At 48.4% G+C, this 17,230-nt stretch overlaps 1 protein-coding gene across 3 annotated transcripts; it reads right to left on the bottom strand.

Annotated features, from left to right (window-relative positions):
* Nucleotides 1-1,676: 1,676 nt before the first annotated feature.
* LOC308177274 (G-protein coupled receptor 83-like) lies at nt 1,677-15,872 on the bottom strand. Of its 3 annotated transcripts, none has more exons than XR_013938967.1 (5): nt 15,014-15,868; nt 14,112-14,237; nt 12,869-13,002; nt 7,531-8,623; nt 1,677-1,909 (listed from the first exon to the last, which is right to left on the bottom strand). XR_013938967.1 is itself a non-coding variant. In XM_080554224.1 (5 exons), the coding sequence occupies exons 1-4, from the start codon at nt 15,395-15,397 to the stop codon at nt 8,029-8,031; spliced, it is 1,239 nt and encodes a 412-aa protein (XP_080410350.1). In that variant the 5' UTR covers nt 15,398-15,868; the 3' UTR covers nt 1,677-1,909; nt 8,015-8,028. The 3 variants fall into 3 exon arrangements, 2 of the variants coding, with proteins under 2 accessions (XP_080410350.1, XP_080410351.1); XM_080554224.1 differs by having other exon boundaries at nt 8,015-8,623; XM_080554225.1 differs by lacking the exon at nt 1,677-1,909 and having other exon boundaries at nt 1,918-8,623; nt 15,014-15,264; nt 15,731-15,872.
* Between the last annotated feature and the right edge of the window lie 1,358 nt (nt 15,873-17,230).

Here is a 17,230-nt window from a genome sequence, read left to right as displayed (position 1 = left end):
GGAGGACAGCAACAACCGCCGGGCAGAGAGCTTGAGGGAGAGGGCTGAGGCAGGCAGGCAGGGGAGGAGGGGAAGGAAGGCGCTGGAGCTCCCCAAGGTTCCCAGCGGGCAGGGCTCCTCCTCTGGGAGCCTGCAGGGACAGTCACCACAACACCCATGTTTTCTCCCATGCTGGAGTAGTAAGGTTGTTCTCTCTTTTCCAGGCTTCTGACAGTTCATCACTGTTAAAGTAATTGCCTACACCTGGCTAGTCCAACAACACCACCGCTGCTGCTTGAGCACCTGCTGTGTTCGTCTGAGCAGGAGCTGCTGCTGGGCTGCAGGGGCTGCGGGCGGCAACTCGGCGGAGCAGCAAAGGCTGGTGCTGGCCCCTGGTAAACACATGGAAGGTGGGGAGACTGGTACCCAGTAGTGAAACAAGCTTTTTAAACAACAGCTTGGTGAAGCACATGATGCCAGGCCTTAGCTTGGTGCCATTCTTATTTTGCTGTTTTTGAAATTGCTGTCCTGCTCTAGTTTTTCAGTTTGGAATCAAATAACAAATGGGAAGTGCTGGAATAAAATGTGCTAAGCAATGAGAAGCAACCTCACCAAGCAGGTTCAGGAGGTGTGGGGTTATCGTCTTTATTTTTCTTGCAATGGGAAAAGTGTTGGCAGCAGCTGTAGAGTGATTTCAACAGTGATTTCAGCTGCAAGGGAAAAGGAAATCACCCTGTACTTGCTGTGGGAGGACAAACCATGCTGAGTGATGCTTGACTGAGTCAAGCCTGAAGAGTGTCTGTTGCAGGCAAATTACTTGGAGTGATGGACTAAGGCTACAGAAAATGAATCTTAGGCTATCAGTGCAGCTAACTCTACTGTGTTGGTGCAGGTAGTTTTAAACCCCATTAATACAGATGTAATAGACTTCAGGTTTGTTTGCTTTGCTCAAGCAGCTCAGGCAGAGTAGGGGTGTTGCAAATAAGCCAAGTTTCAGAGGGTACCTTCGTCCCCTGGTGCCCAGTGGCAGTTTGCCTGCTCTGCAGTGCCTGTGGCTGCTTTTTCTCAGCCCCACTTAAAAATCTCGCCTTCTCCCTAAAGGTGCTCTGGATGTGCTGGGGGGGTGCTTGATGGCGGGGGGTCCCCAAGTCCAGGCTGCCTGAGCAGCAGCTGGGCAGCAGCCAGCATTGCTTCCCTCTGCTGCCGCTTCAGCAGGTGCTTTGCCATGGGCAGCTTGTGCAGCTGAAAATCAGCCATTTCTCTGAACTTAACAATGTGTTATCCAAGTGAACCAATGCATAAAGGAGGGTTAAAGTCCAGTATTTCATTTGTCTCGCAGCTGATATCATGGGGAGGGAAATGCTGCCTTGGTTCAGGATGGCCTTCCCATGACAGAGGGTGTTTGCTCTCTGCGGGGTTCATCAGGGGCTGCCCCTGAAACATGTACTGAGCTGTGCCACAAGGAGCTATAAGCACGCGTTTATTTCAAAATCCCTCTCCACCCCCATTTCCAAAAGCAAAACCGGGGAATATCAGGTGGGGAACGTGCCCATCCCAGTGGAGTTGCTCTGCTCATGAGATGGTTTGGTGGCAGAGGCCAGCAAGCAGGCTGGGGGCACGGTGCTGCCTCGCTCCCTTTTTACTACACATTCACTGCAGTGGGCAGTGACCAGAGCTGGATAATCAAACACAAATCCTGAACTAACAACAAAGATGTATTTCAGGCAGGCTGAGGAGCAGTGGATGTTTGCTGTGCCAGCAGCTCCACCCTGCCACGTGCCTCGAGTTAGCAGATAACCTGAAACCACCACGCACAGTCACAGCAGCAGGAGAAGGAAGAAAATCTCTTTTCAGGAGACCCCCAGGAGCTGTGAGCATCCTTTCTCGAGCTGCTTCCACAGGAGGCTTCAGCAGTGTTCTAGATGGTTATCTGGAGATTTGGGGGAGAAAATTAGAAAATAAATTGTTTCATAAGGAGAAAAAACTTTGCCAAAACTTCTTTCTTGCTTGCTTTGTACATTTCTTCCATCTGCAGTATATTGTATTTTGTTCAGTCTTCTTTGTCTTCCTCAATGACTAGAAGAGGGAAAGAAACACGTGCTGCTGCCGGCTGTACTGCTGCTCACGGCTGCTCCACCAGAGCTCGGTGTCACCATGCCTGCAAAAGCACGGAGGAAAGCCACAGCGGCTGGGGACAAGCCTCTCCAACACACTCCCCCCTGTTCCCCTTCAGAACCAAGGCAAACAGGATTTGAGAGCAATGAAGGGAGAAAGAATCTGCAAAAGGTTTAGGCCATTGGTCACTTAACTCCTGTTTGAAATTGCCCAAGACAAGATGTGGCAGCCAGCAATCATTTCTTTCCTGAGAAAAGGAATAAGATCTGTTGCTCAAACACTTGCCCACCATCATTTTTGCAATGTATCATAAATTATTCCCTTAACAACATCCAAAGTCTGGCAACCTTGGAATTACACTGATTACCATACTAAAGCTGGCTACAAGTGGGGATTTGAACAAAGTCTCTCTCTATATATATATACATTTATGTACATAAAGTGCCTATCACCACACTGAAAAACATTCTTTGGAACCACTCTGAGGGCAGGGGTAAGAACGGGAGTCGGCCTGTTAGTATCTCAGCACTCCTGCTTCCAACCAACTAAAAAAAAAAAAAAAAAAAGAAGAAGCTGCAAGACTTTGTGGGTCTGGCAGAAGCATCTGGTGCAGTTCTGCTAGAATGGCGTGAAGCTGTCAGCCATAATGTCTTGAAAATCACTGCAGCTTTCAGCTACAACTACCCAGCGGAGCTCCTTGCCAGAGTGGAAATCCTTTCTGCAAGAGACCGCCGATGTTCGACAGCCTGCCAGGACATGATATGGATTAGCTACTTATGTGCACCAGGAAAGCATGCAGGTAGGTCAGACAGACAAGACACTTGGTGAGGATATAAACTTATATACACTAAAGCAGCATTAATTTCAAGTCAATAAGCAGGAATTCCATTAAACGGGACACTCCCTATGATTGTCTCTTATGGTACCCCATAAAGCAATTGTTTTTGTCTCCAGCAGACAAATTAGATGGTCCATCAATCCAATTTTATAAAGCAATTTGTCTGTTCTTATCTGCCAAGGAGATTTTTATGAGGGCTGTCATAGAAACAACAAAAAAAAAGGCATCTCCAAAAAAAGGCCTCTCAAAGTGACAGACTATTGTTATAAAACCAAGCACTTGGTTTCTGTGGGATTCAGCCCGTTGATTATCATTATTATTATTATTATATTTTTCCCTGTCACCTCTGATAAGTGACAGCTGCTCTTCACTGGCGGCTCATTGCAGAGAGCAGGCCCATCACGCGATTTAGCGTTGCCAAACAAGGCATTATTAGCCACTCTTGACTCACAGAAGAGAAAACCTTTTTTGTATAGACCAAAGGTGTTACTTTAACCCCTATTACTGGGGGCAAAGGAGTAAATACAGAGAAGGGAGACAGGAGGTGAAGCAAGAAATGTTTTGGCTTTGATCTGGAGGGAGACATCCAGCAGCCCCTTAGGAAGGGCTTGCTGCAGCGCAGCACGTCAGGCACAGCCGCCCGCACGCCTTCCTCTGGGCACGGTGACCGCCTCCACGCTGACCCCATGCCACCCCCCTCCTCGTGCAGCTCGGTGCTTCGGGCAGACCCTCACCGGGGCTTCGGCAGCATCCGGGGATCTGCTCCTGCACGCCTGCTCGTCCCGACAGCTCTGCCAGGCAACCCCAGGGACTGCAGTCCTGTTCCTGCACAGACACCTGGAACGCAGCACGGCCAACAGTACGGCCTCTGGCGTACCTGCTTTGCACAGAAGCTGATCAGGACAAGCTACATGGAGCAGCTGTTATTGGAAAGGTGTGTGCCCTCGGGAGTGCTTGGAGATCGAACTCAGGACGTAGGAACATCCATGGGATTTGGGTAGGGACTACTGCTGAGCGGCGGTGGGACAGGACAGCTTTGTGAAAAGCCTTGAATCTTTAAAATGAGAGCTGACTGCAGCGCTCTGCTGGGCATAAGAACCAGATCCTTATCCCTTCAGTATTCCTGCTTGGGCTTCATCCAAAATCTGGGGAGATCAGACGAATTTTTCTCCCCACCACGATGTAGGAGGTGATAGCTTGAGGGAAATGGGCGTTTGCTTTTCAGTCGGTGAGAGGGTAGAGCAATCTTCCCTGACTTGCGGGAGAAACTCTTCTCGGCTGGCCATGGCAGCGGCTGTCAGTTCGTTATTTTCCAGCTGCTAATTCCAGGTGTGCACTTTGCATCCAAACTTCCTGTGTGAGGTTTGGGGGTTTTTCTCCCTCTTCTCCCTCTGGGTATCAGCATGAACAAATCTGCTAATTCTTATAGTAGTGCAAGAGGATGGTCTCTGATGCTGGCCCAGCTGCATTCCCACTTCTCAGGGCTTGATCTGGATCTAACTGAGAACATTTCCATTTATTCCTCTGAACAGACTTTCTGTACTGTTTTCAACTTGAAGAGCTAACTGCTAATAATTCTATTCTGCTTCTCCTTCCTGAGCTAATTTTCTGACTCATTGTGCATTTTTTCTGCTTTGCTTTTCCTCATCTAGTTGGCATTTTGTGGTTTCTTTGTTCATTATGTGGTGGGGCTATATAAGGGGATTTGCCTCTGGAATTCAGGTATCCTCTGCACTGTGTTCTCTGTTATCGCCTTCATCAGCAACTCTGCTGAAGGCAGTTGGATACATTTGGCATGAGCTAACATGAGTAAATCTGGGTTGTTAATCACTCAGACATTTCCCTGCTGAATCTTTGCATACTGATTTGCGTGTGCTCGGGTAGTTCCTGTGGAGCAGGCTCCGGTAAGTCGCTGTCTTAGGACTCTGTCCTCCAGGCTCACCCTCGGGATCTTGCCTCCCACAGTGATAAATCTGAGTCACCTGCGTGCTGGCGAGGGCCACAGCCAGGGCAGCAGAGGCCGGTTCAGCCTGGCAAGGGACAGGAAAGGGCTTGTGCGGCGGTCGGGCTGCCTGGGACCACTCTGCCCACTCCACAGCAGCCCACCCCACCCCACCACCCCAGCTATGAGAGCGTGCGGGGCCAGAAGGGCCGCGGGGAACTGACGGCACACGTCACACCTACGTTGCCCATCCAGGTGCCTGCAGCAGCCACAACCAGCCCCCGGCAGCCTGCTGGGGCAGCGGGGGGACAGCAGCACCCGGGGGAAGGACTGGCCACGGCCGTGATGCAGCACACGCAGCTGCCTGGGGCGCCGTTCAGGAAGCCATTCCCACCTGTGAGCGTGTGTCTGAAGACAAAGCGTTAAGCACTTCAGCTTCTATTTACCTGCTGAGTAGGCTCAGACCCTGACACATTTTAGCAAAAGCAGATTTCTTAAGTTTTTTTTCTTCTGAACATTGGCCAGGTAAGCCTTCTAATGGTAGGAGCAAGCCTTGCTCCTGCATTTCAGCAGAGGTGCACCCTCTTCCCCCTCAGTCACTGTACCTTCCGAAGTCAAACAACACAGCTCAGCTTTCCTCCTTTTTTTTTCTTTCTCTTTTTTTTTCTTTTTTCTTTCTTTTTTTTTCCTTTTTTTTTTTCAAGTCATGCATCCTAACCTTTCCTTGCAAGCTGATTAGCCAGTGCATCCATCCTCAAGTGATATGAGAGCCCCTAGGTAATGAGTAAAGCGTGTGAGGTTTTGAATCTCATTCAGGCATTGATAATTGTCAGTCCAGATAGCAAAGTCATTACAAAGATGCAATACAGACAGCTCTTACATCATGCCCATTTAGGGGAGAAAAATCTCAGCAATAAAGACATGCTACAGTTTACAGATCTAAGGAAAAAAGCTAAGTTACTTTTCATAGCAAGAGACAGCTAAATGCATGGCAGGAGGACTGGCAGGAAATCAAGGCATGAACAGAGACCTACTTTGGACTGAGGTCTTTGATTCCTCCAGAAAAAGATCATGAAGCCATTTAAAGATAGAAAGAAGAAAAAAAAAAAGAAAGGAAAAAAAAAAACAACACTAATAAATCTTAAAGATGGACTTGAGACAAGCTTAAGAGATTTCTGAGAGACTTCTGATACTCCCATAGCCAACAGAAGTGACAGGTGCTCCCAGACCACTTCTTGTACCGAGAGGATGCCAGGCAGGTACGACCCCAGGGCTGGCTCGCTGCTCCCCAGAAGTGTGGTTCTTTCTAGGGAAATGGGCAGCCAGTCTGTACCAGCACTCTCGGACAAACATCACAAGAAAATACAGAATTACAGTGAGAGCCATGTTTCTCATGGAATATATCATGTTAACATTGTTGCTATGGTTATTTCACAGAAGCCTGAAATATACCAAGAACATTGAAAGAAAATGTAGAAAGATGGATCTCTTCGAAACCATGTGTTTTGTGTGCACACATGAAGTGGACTATGAAAAGACATACTGAAAACAACTTGCAGAGAGCACAATGAACACATTTTTAGGCTTGGTTTAAAGGTTCTCTACTTTAGAGCAGTGCATTTTGTGGGACTATTCCAGCCTTTCTTGATCTCCAGTCTTGGTACAATTTATTAGAGGGGTGGCATGATGGGGAGGGGACAGCTCTGGCTAGGTCAGAAGCAGATCCTGTTCCCAATGCCCAACCACTGCTCAACACTGCTTGCAAAATCACATAGCAAATCTGATTTCTGTCTGCCTCTTTGTCTCTTGTCCTTGTCTTTTTCTTTTTTCTTTTTCCTCTCTCTCTCTTTCCTTTGTTCCATCTTCTTTTCTTCATCTACCTCCCAAGCACATCTAAATTAAATTATATTTTTCCCAGGATTGTAAACAAAACTTTCCCTCTTACTCTGAGTCAATTCAGCTGTCTAAATGAATTTCTCTTACAACAATTAGTAATTATGTAGAATAATTTCATTCTTCAGTTAGTGAATGCTACAGCCCTGATGCAATATTTTGTGGCCTTTAGTTCCTGTGTAGGTTTATTTGATGAATTAATGGATTTATAATAGAAATTAGAAGGAATCCTTACTGGACTAAATGAAATTGTGTCTAATTATGAAGCACAGCTCCAGTCTAAGCCGCAGTGTGGGAACGATCTCTTCCTGCTCACCGGCTCTGCTCCCCAGCTGCCACCGAGGGTGGAGGTTTGGTTGCTCGGAGCTCTGTGTGCTGGACACGGCACGTCGCTCCATCCACTTGTTCCTCTGGAAATCCCATGGAGCCAGTGTTGCCTGCATTCATGCCCTGCCTTTCAACACAGTTATTCATGTGGCTCTAGCAGCCAAATTAAATTCTTCCCTTACCTTTACCCGCATAGCCCTGCTGGAGCCCTACACCCCCTGGTAGTGCCGGCAGCGCCATCCCGCGCTGCTCCCGCTGGCGCCCCGCTGCCTGCTCACGCTGCTGCGTGCTCCCAGCCCCACCAGCACTCCTGGGCAGTTTCCAGCTGTTTGCTCTGGAGATCCCAAAGCAGCAAGGGGGTAGGACAGTGCCAGGGAGGAAAGCGCAAGGGGAGGAAGAGCAGCCGTACTTCACATGGAAACCGCTGCTGACTTACCTTACGCTTCACTCTGCTGGGAGGCTTTGGTATAAATTATCTGGCGAAATCATCTGTGGACAAAGTCTACCTGGATGTCAAAGTCCTTCCTTCAAACACGTCAAAACCTGCACACTTCTGCAGCTCTGCAAAGCCCTGCTGGTATCACGGCACACATTACAGGCTCTGACACAGACCAGCAATGCAGGAAACTGGGGTCCCACAGCCTGTGCTGTTAAAATGATGGGAGCCTCCTGGAAAGCAACCACCCCATCCACGTCATCCCATGTCCCCTGCATTCTTGCCTGCTCCTTGGACCAGTTTCAACTGCAGGGTTGGAGGGAGGGTGTTTGAAAGGCTGTGTTTCCACAGCACTGAGTAAAGCAGGTACTACTGTGATACCAGTAAATAATATGTGAAAAACAGTAATAACAAACCAGAGCAGCAACACGGATTCCTGAGAAGAAACAGGGAGATGCCCTTTGATGTCCACCAACCAACTCACCTCTGCCCTTTGGCTCACAGATCGGTGTTGGCTGTCTGGGCATTGACAGTGGAGCAAATGGTCTGGGAGGAAGGTCCCTTCCTGCACCTGGCCTGCTCCATCCATGCCTCTCGGCAGGACGTGATAACAGGCGGCAGCACGTTGTCCCGAGGCGGAGGCACCTTCTGGCACATGCAGAGCAGGGACTTGAGCTCCGAGCGGAAGCTCTCGTTCAGCCAGCAGTAGATGAAAGGATTGTAGCAGGTGCTGCTCATGGCAAACCAGTGCAGAACAAAATAGAGGGAGTTCTTCGTCTTGATGCCTAGGCTGGAGATGAGCACCACGTAGCAGTTGAGAGGGAACCAGCAGACGGCAAAGACCACCACCACCAGCATCAGCATCTTGATGCTCTTCTTCTTGTTCTTGTGGTGGGTGATATACTGCTGCGTGGTGATGTCTCCAATGGCGTTGCGGAGCCACAGCTTCTTAGCCAGGCGTGTGTAGGTGACAGTGATGATAAGCAGGGGCAGGAGGTAGAGGAGGAGAAAGGTAGACAGGTCCAGATACTTCCAGACCAGTTCTGCAGGCTCAGGAAAATCGGGGACGCACAAGCTCCGGACAGTGGCTTCCCTTGAAAACAAAGAAATATGTATATAGCATGTGGACATTGCTTTGTAAATGGATGCTACTAATTTGGCAAACCATAGTGGGGCTTGCACACCACCCACAACCACATCCTCAGGCTTGTAATGCTGACAGAGGGCCAGATATTGCTAATCTCAACCAAAGCTTACTCAAAATTGCCTATTTTCTGTTTCCCAGAAAGCCTTCTCTCATGATGTTCTCCACATCTTTCTCACTGAGGCTGACTGGCTACTGTGTATTTATTTGTATCACCTTTCCTCCTAAATTGTCATGTTGTCTGATACAAGAAAGTCTTAGAAAGACAATGTGGAGTTTCTTCTTTGAAGCTGCAGTGGATTTTAATTGAATGAGTCCCCTTAACATGGCAAGAAGTTGCTCCTGAAGGCCACTTTTACAAAAGGGGCTCCTGTGGAAGAAGCACTGAACTGATCAGCTCTGCCCCTTCCCTGCGCGTGCCTGGGCACAGACACAGCAGTGTCACCTTTCTCTTCCTGAAAATCCCAATGCAGGAGGAGAGGGGATAGTGGGCGAGCACCACTGAGCTCCCTGCTCTTCTCCCGTCTTGTATGTGATTCCTGCACACCCAGGTAAGGCACACATGATGCCCAGGTTTCCCTAAACGTGTCCACCCAGAAATCCAGCCCAGGATGCATTACTCCTATTGCGGATGGCCTGTTCAAACTGTTGTCTGGCCACGCACAACTGACCCGATACTACTGGGACGCAGCGGAGCTTCAGGACATGCTTGGGTCATCGCTGCAGCCTGCTTGCCCTAGCTCTGACTCGTCTTTGCCACGCTGGACCTGCAGCCGCTGCCCACACTGCTGCAGCCGCCCTCCTGCCCAGGACCCCACCGCGGGCAGCCAGGGCTGGAGGCCGAGAGCTGCGCCGGGGAGCGCTCAGGTGCCCCCTGCAGAGCCGTCTGCACCCCCGAGAGCACGGCTTCATGTCCTGCCCGCCGTGTTTCCTCCAGGGACCTTACTGCTGCCTCGTAAAACAGGCACAGTTACTGGAAAACGGGGTTGCTTAACGCGGGTTTAACTCAAACACCACAGTTTAACTTCTGGTGGCTAACTAACAAAAATAAATAAATAAATAAATAAATAAAAAATTAAAAAACAAATTTTAAAAAGTAGTTTAACTATATCTGATAGCTTAATTCAACAGAGATTAACTAATCTGCCAAATTCAGCACAACAGACACATGCTCTGTTAGCATTTCTCACTGCGTTGCTGCTCTCAGCACACGTACCTCAACAGCCCCTGCAGAGAACCAAGCGTTCCTCCACACGGCACAGCAGATGACTGGAAACAATAACACCTTAAGAGGAAGGGGCACTCAGAAATTTATTTCCTGTGGATGTTCTCTCCTTTTCTTTCTTTTTTTTTCCCTGCTTTTTTTCTTTTACTCCCTTTTGGCCTTTTCTCCTCAAACCTTGTCCTCTGTTCACTTGTTAGCCTCCATCAAGCCACATTATTTGCTGCAGTATTGATTAGTATCTTTAATATCCTGTTTTCAACCCTCGGAGTTGGCTTTTGTGCCACAAATAGAAGATTGCTTGGAAAAGGACTTCAGTGAGCGGAGCTGCGCCTGTGAAGAGGTAGTACGAAGGGCAGGGGAGCAGAGCTCCTCCGAGCGGAGCCGCAACGGGCTCCGAGGATGCTCGTGGGAGAGGAGAGGAGAGGAGAGGAGAGGAGAGGAGAGGAGAGGAGAGGAGAGGAGAGGAGAGGAGAGGAGAGGAGAGGAGAGGAGAGGAGAGGAGAGGAGAGGAGAGGAGAGGAGAGGAGAGGAGAGGAGAGGAGAGGAGAGGAGAGGAGAGGAGAGGAGAGGAGAGGAGAGGAGAGGAGAGGAGAGGAGAGGAGAGGAGAGGAGAGGAGAGGAGAGGAGAGGAGAGGAGAGGAGAGGAGAGGAGAGGAGAGGAGAGGAGAGGAGAGGAGAGGAGAGGAGAGGAGAGGAGAGGAGAGGAGAGGAGAGGAGAGGAGAGGAGAGGAGAGGAGAGGAGAGGAGAGGAGAGGAGAGGAGAGGAGAGGAGAGGAGAGGAGAGGAGAGGAGAGGAGAGGAGAGGAGAGGAGAGGAGAGGAGAGGAGAGGAGAGGAGAGGAGAGGAGAGGAGAGGAGAGGAGAGGAGAGGAGAGGAGAGGAGAGGAGAGGCGCTTCCTCCTGCGGGGCACGGGGAGGCCAGGCCATGCCCTGGGGCTGCCGGCTGGCCCGCAGGTGGTGCAGGCGTGAGAAGCAGCTCCCGCCTGCTCAAGGACGGCGGCTGGCAGAGAGCGAGGCCGGAGAGGCCGCCGTGTGTTGGTGGAGCCCGGGGTCACCACGGATTTGGCCGCGCCACCGCACGCCGCAGCCAGCGGGATCCGGCGCTGCTGGAGCCCATCCCCTGTTCCCACGGGAGGAACAGCTCCCTGCTCGGCTGCCGCAGGGGCCCCTGCCCCGCAGGACCTATTATGGGCGATATTACAACCGGGATTTTTATTCAATGGAAAACAGTGATGAGAATAACGTGTCCTGGAAGTCCTTATATCGCCGAGCTGCCTCATGCCAGCTCGAGGCTAGGTTTCCTCTGGGCACGCTAAAGGACAAGCAGAGACAGGTGCAGGGAAAGAGATAGCGGCATTTGTTCATTCATAAGCAATTTGTTCAGTAATAGCCTGAGCGCAGCTGCGAAGCAATGCAAGCACTGGAGTAACCCAGCACTTTGTTTACAAAGTCTAAGCAGTTGAAGATCTTATATCCCCCCATAAGGCATCTCTCAGCAAATAAATCATAAGCACAAGCAAGGAAGAGCTGTGAAAGCCCTGATTACTCTCCTATTTTGTATAACCTCCTGTACGCAAACAGCTATAAAAAGCCTGAGCAAATAGTTGAATGGTCTCCCTGTCACACTGATAGAAGTGACCGTACTGTAGGAAGAAAGACGTTTGTCCTTTACGCAGAAGCTCAATATCTACGACAAAAATCCTTCTCTTGCTGTCTTCTTACTCTGCTCCCTGGTACTCGGCTCTCAAGCCGAAAATTCCAGTCCCTTGGCCTTGAGCCCGGCATTCCTGCAAAACGCAGGCACCAGCAGTATGAAGCAGCACCACGAAAACCACACGCAGTGTAGCATTATGGCCTACTTTGTGGCCGGGAGGTAGCACTGACACCACAGGCGTGCTGTGGGTTGTGGGCTCTCCTGACCTATGCCGCACACCCAGGGCTAAAGCTTAGCATGGGTCCATAGGCATTCCTGCCAAGTGCCACTCTTGAGGCTCATGAGGACAAGAGGAGCACAGTAGATTGGATAATGTGGAGGAACAACAGATTGCAAGGGCAAACCCAAACGAGACTTCTGATTCTTTATTTCTCCCTAGTAGAAAAGGTGGCTTCCTAACAATGAAAGCCCTCACTAGACTAACAGGTAGATGAGAAGATCAGCATATTTTTTATTTTTATTTTTTTTCTCCAGAGCAGAACCTTCACTTTCTTCTGATACTTCAGAAGTCTTCACGTGGGTGTGAAATTCCACTTTACCTTCTTTTAATAGTTTTTGTTGTTGTGTTCAGCCAAGCAAAGAGCCCTCTTCATTGCTAGGGAAGACAAAGAAGCATACTAGAAATAGTTATCTAGGTGGTTTTCTGTATAGTCTTGCTAAAGCAAGTACCAGATGTTTACGTGATAGGTTTTATTTTCTTTCTTTTTCAAACTGCTGCACCTGCTCTCCACTTCCTCCTTGTCTGGGTACTGGGCAAGCTGAATAGACATGGTCTTCCTGGCACTGAAATCTGCGTAAGTGTGAGGAGGGAAGAGGAAAGACCCTTGGGAGAAGAAACTGGGGACAGACCCCACCCTGAAGGTGTGATGAAACTCAAGGAGGCCCCAAGCTGCTGTGCCCCAGCGGAGCCGCACCGCCTGCCCACCTGTGCCTTACAGCCTACCACCAGCACGAGGCTGCACAGGTGAGACTAACCCGCTCGTCCTGATTTTTGGGAGATGAAAACAAACCGAGGTCCTGAGCACGTATGTGCACTGAAGTGAGCCAAGAGGCTCTTCGCAGCAGCCACCTCTGCTGTAGGAAGTTAGATTTTATTCACACACAAATTCCCGCTGATTCCACCAAGTTCTTGCCTTCCCCCCCCGAACCTGGGAGCCCCTCCAGGAGCTCTGCCTGCTACAAGCCACCACCACTGCAGCTGAAGGCTGCAGGACGTCTTGCTTGGAAGGGGTCAGATGTGCCAGGGAGTAACTCACCTGTAGTTATACTGGAAAAGCTTTTGATAGACGGCATGTGGCAGGGAGAAACAGGTTGCCATCAGCCAGATAACAGAAATGCTCAGCGCTCCTTTTGTTAGTGACATCCTTTGCTTTAGTGGGTTCAGAATGACCTGTAATAAAGACTTCACAGTGACTCTTATCTCATGGGAAAGCAAAGGCCCTCCACCAGTACACACAGCAGAGGTATTTTTCCCATGATCTAATGCTATTAAGAAAATAACATCCATGATTAGGAAGATGTCCTGCTTATTAGAGTGACCTAGAAAATGGCAACCTTTCAACTTTTCAGAAGTGCTTTCAAATAAACTTTTTCTCTATTTTCTTCTGTGAGACTAATTTTCTTTAAATTGTAGGTTACTTTAAAAAAAAATCTACACAAGTCTCTTCAATAATGAGTACGTTCATTTATTCTATATGAATTACATAACGAAATGTCTTCTGTACTAGCTAAACCTATCAAGCTGAGCCCTTCTCCCATGTTTTGAGGGATTAACTCACCTTTTACGAAATTTCCTGAGTTAGATTAAAAGATAAAGAGCTTATAAAAGCTCAGTCTGAAGAATATAATTTTTGCTGATAGGTGTATATATAATACAGGAAAGGAGAGTGACTGCTAGAAATAAGCACTGGCCCGGTCTACCTCCTCTTTTGTCTACTTGCAGTACATTGAGTATTTATTACAGTAAGTAAGCAACTGATGCAGCTTGGCTGTAGGCAGATGGCAGGAAAAGTCTTCTCACAGCTCCGACGTGTCCTCCCAGTGTTGCCAGCAGAAGTTTCTCACTCTGCCACTCCCCTTTATGGTCCAGCATCAGTCCCACAGTTACACTTCAATCCTCTACTTTAGAACTTTAACGTCAGGATTGCTTTTTACTCACTGCTACAGTGAGATGAGAATTGCTACCAACTCAATCTGCCCTGCAGCTTGATGATGCAGCAAATGCCCAGTGGGAAAAGAAGAACAAAACAACAAACAGGTGATGAGGTCAGAATTTAAGCTCAGGATGATACAGACCAGTGTTTTATGGTTTTAGGGATAGAAAGCTGAAAAACTTGAAAAAAATCCCTGTATAGCTGAACAAATGGGTTGCATTCAGCAGTGGCTCGGCTGTCTTTCAAGGCCCCCATTTAAAATAAAGCCTGAACCACCGGCTCAGCCGAGGCTGGCAGGGGCTTGGGAGGAGCCTTGCAAGGGAAGCGCAGACAAGCAGTGCCTCACCTGGTGCCTGTCCAGGGCGATGGCTGTTAGAGTCAGCGTGGAAACGTGGAGCGAGCAGTACTGCACAAAGCGGCTGATGTGGCACATGGCCTTCCCAAAGATCCACGTGCTGTTCACAAACCGAACCTGAAGGGAAAACAAGCCATCAGTAAGCAAATCCGTAGGGAAAGCCCCTGGACAGCACCCGAGCCAGCTCATGCTTTTTGGTTGGCCGTCTGGGCAGCCTCACCTGAAACCCAACTAGCTATGTTGGATTTCAAAACGCTTTACAGAAGAGTTTATAAGGTTAAAAAACATAGTTGAAATGAGTGGTCCTGTTGCAGCCCTCCTGGCTTAATCACATAAACATCATTTGTGAGCAATGGTAATAACTTTTTGATTATACTGACAATTATATTTGGAAAAAGTGGACCATGGTTCGCTCACACAACCACCCCCTGCAGGTCTGGAGAGCTTTCACTAAAGACTTTACCCAGCTGGTAGATCTGAAGAATTTGCCATCTTTCTTCCAGTTACCTAAGTACAACCAGCATTCAAGTTGTTTTGACCCACTAAGTCTTAAGTTTGACCTTGTAATTCCCCAGCATGTATGTTAACATCACATACATACCCAGACACCTATTCTCCATTCCCCAAACTCTTCTGATTTGTGTCAGTTCAGCAGCATACCTGGAGAGACTTCAGAGTCTTTTAGGAAATACAGAGTCTGGAAGAGCAAGGGGAGCGCACAGTTTGCTGACCAGAGTTTTACTTGCCTGGCAGAGTTGTCTATCAGACTTATTTCTGTTGGGTTCATGCCTCAGTCCTAGAATTGCATGCGCAGAGAGCCTGCGACCGCCAGACAAGAGCATTTCCATGAGACTCCCCTCCTGGCTGAAAGGACAACACAGCATGCCACTTACCAAGGTAAAAGGCGTGTTGAGCAGCGTGATCATAATGTCAGAGACCGCAAGATTGACAATGAAAAGGCTGGTGGCTGAGTGCATCCTCTTGTTCTTCAGCACCACGTGGCACACCAGCATGTTCCCAAAGAGAGACATGATGATAATCACCGAGTACGCCACGATAAGGAGAGCCTTCACTGTTGGCTTCTGGGACTCTGGCTCATATTTAGCCAGCTCAGCAAATTTCTCCCACTCCACAATGCGGCTGTCTGTCCAATTGAAGGTGGTCCTGTTAGTTGCTTGGTAGACTGACATGAGTTTGACCAAGGAAGAGTAATGGTCAAACTCCCCAAGAAAACCCCTCATCTGTGGCCCGTACGACCGAAGCAGGGAGTGAGGCATGGCAGGTTACCCAGACTGTGATCACTCAGGGCAGCTGGGACCACAGCTCTAGCTGACATAGCAAGTGATCCATCAGCTTCAACTGCTCGGTTCTCTAGGAAGCTGATGAAGATGCAGTTGGCATTATGAACAATATCTTTACGTGCAAAGCCAAAGGGATCTTCTAAGGTGTGATAGGTTCCTCAGGGGCAGAGGCAGCACTGAGGAGCATTTTCAACAGGCACACTGGAAAGGGGCTGGTTTGGCACTGCACACCCTCAACCCCTTCATATATCAAGAACAGGTTGGCTGAAAAGAATAATTAGTTATTACATGAAGTAAATGAAGGAAAACCTCAGATGGAGCTTGAAGTTGTTTTAATTCCATGTCAGCTTGTTTTAATTTGTTCTCAGCTGAGTACACTTTTCCTCCAACTTTCAGAGAAGGCTGCTCAGTTGGTGCTTTCATCCTCTACTTCAAAACACCTGGTTCTTTCCTGTTGAAACAAAGACAGAGCCATTTGGGATACCATTTTTAAGAGCAAAAGAAGCTTTTGTCTGCATCTAACCCAAGCAATTATCCCAAAGTGGTTCAGAATGTGGAAATCACATCAGAAGTTGACTTTGGTCTACTTCATATTTTCTCTTCTAAACAACAGCTGAATTCTGCTTACAGCATTTCATTTTCAGTGAGAAAATGGTCTCTCCTGCAAAAGGTGAGCCTTAGCAATAAAAGTGGCATGCAAGTTCCAGACTATATACTTATACCATATACAAACCAGTATATAATGCTACATGCACCAGAACAATTCACTAGACAAAAAAAAAATCTCTGCTTACTCACTTTTAGGCCTCCTTTTACTGTTTTTACGTATTTCTGATGATTTTAGATTGCACTGATCTGTTGGTGCTGGGTGGAACTTATCAACCACGCACACCAGTATTTCTGGATATGCTGCATACAGGAGGAGAAAGTTGTTTAGAAACTCTTTCAGGTTCTCGGAGAGGAGAGCCTGTTTGTTTTGTACATGCAATTCCCGTCAAGCTCCATGACTGTGTGCACAAATCAATGGACCTCATACGGAGTGCAGGATTAATAATCAGTGCTTTCAGATCTCTAAAAGCTCCCTGAAATACCTCCCCAGACAGCAAACCGTCAGGCTGCTGAGGGCAGCGAACTCGCTGCGTAGCAGGTGGTGGGCCTGAAGCAGGCTTTCAGCAGATCCCGAGCTCTAACACACTGTCTGCTTGTGCCTCTGGACCTCAGCTGCAAATATCACTGAGCAAGAATCAGGGATCAACAGTTTTCTTACAGAGGTAAGCTGCAGGAGACTGCATATGTGCATTCTTACTCATACATTCCCATAATAACCCCTCCTTTGGCTTGTCTGCTTACACTGGTGAGTGTTGGGAATACAGAGGACCTATGAGAAGATACCTCTCAAAAGCAGAGAATGTTAAACAACTTGGGGTGGGAGGAGGGTGGCATTATGCAGGAGACAAAGAGAAGTAGTAGTTTTGAATACAGGCAGTGGCTGTTTCCTGGGCAAATTTATGAGTGAAATAACCCTGAAAGGACAGGAAGCATGACAAATGCTCGTGGATTCTGCTACAGCAAAGCATCTGTAATGCAACAGGCAGAAAATCACAGTCTCCACACCTGACCTCATTATTCTCTGTTTCAGTATCTGCCCAGCCCTAGAGCAGGTCCTAATCTGACTTTCTCACAAGACATGGTGCTGGGGTGCTGCTATGACACTGAAATGAGAGCTGCAAGTGAGAAGGGATCATTCATTCTGTTTGAAGAAGATGGCTGGCACAGGGGACTCATTGCAGCGACACATCTCTGAGACTA

This window comes from Anser brachyrhynchus (assembly GCF_964034855.1).
Source record: "Anser brachyrhynchus genome assembly, chromosome: 13".
NCBI lineage: Eukaryota > Metazoa > Chordata > Aves > Anseriformes > Anatidae > Anser > Anser brachyrhynchus.
This window is presented reverse-complemented; position numbering and strand designations above follow the sequence as displayed.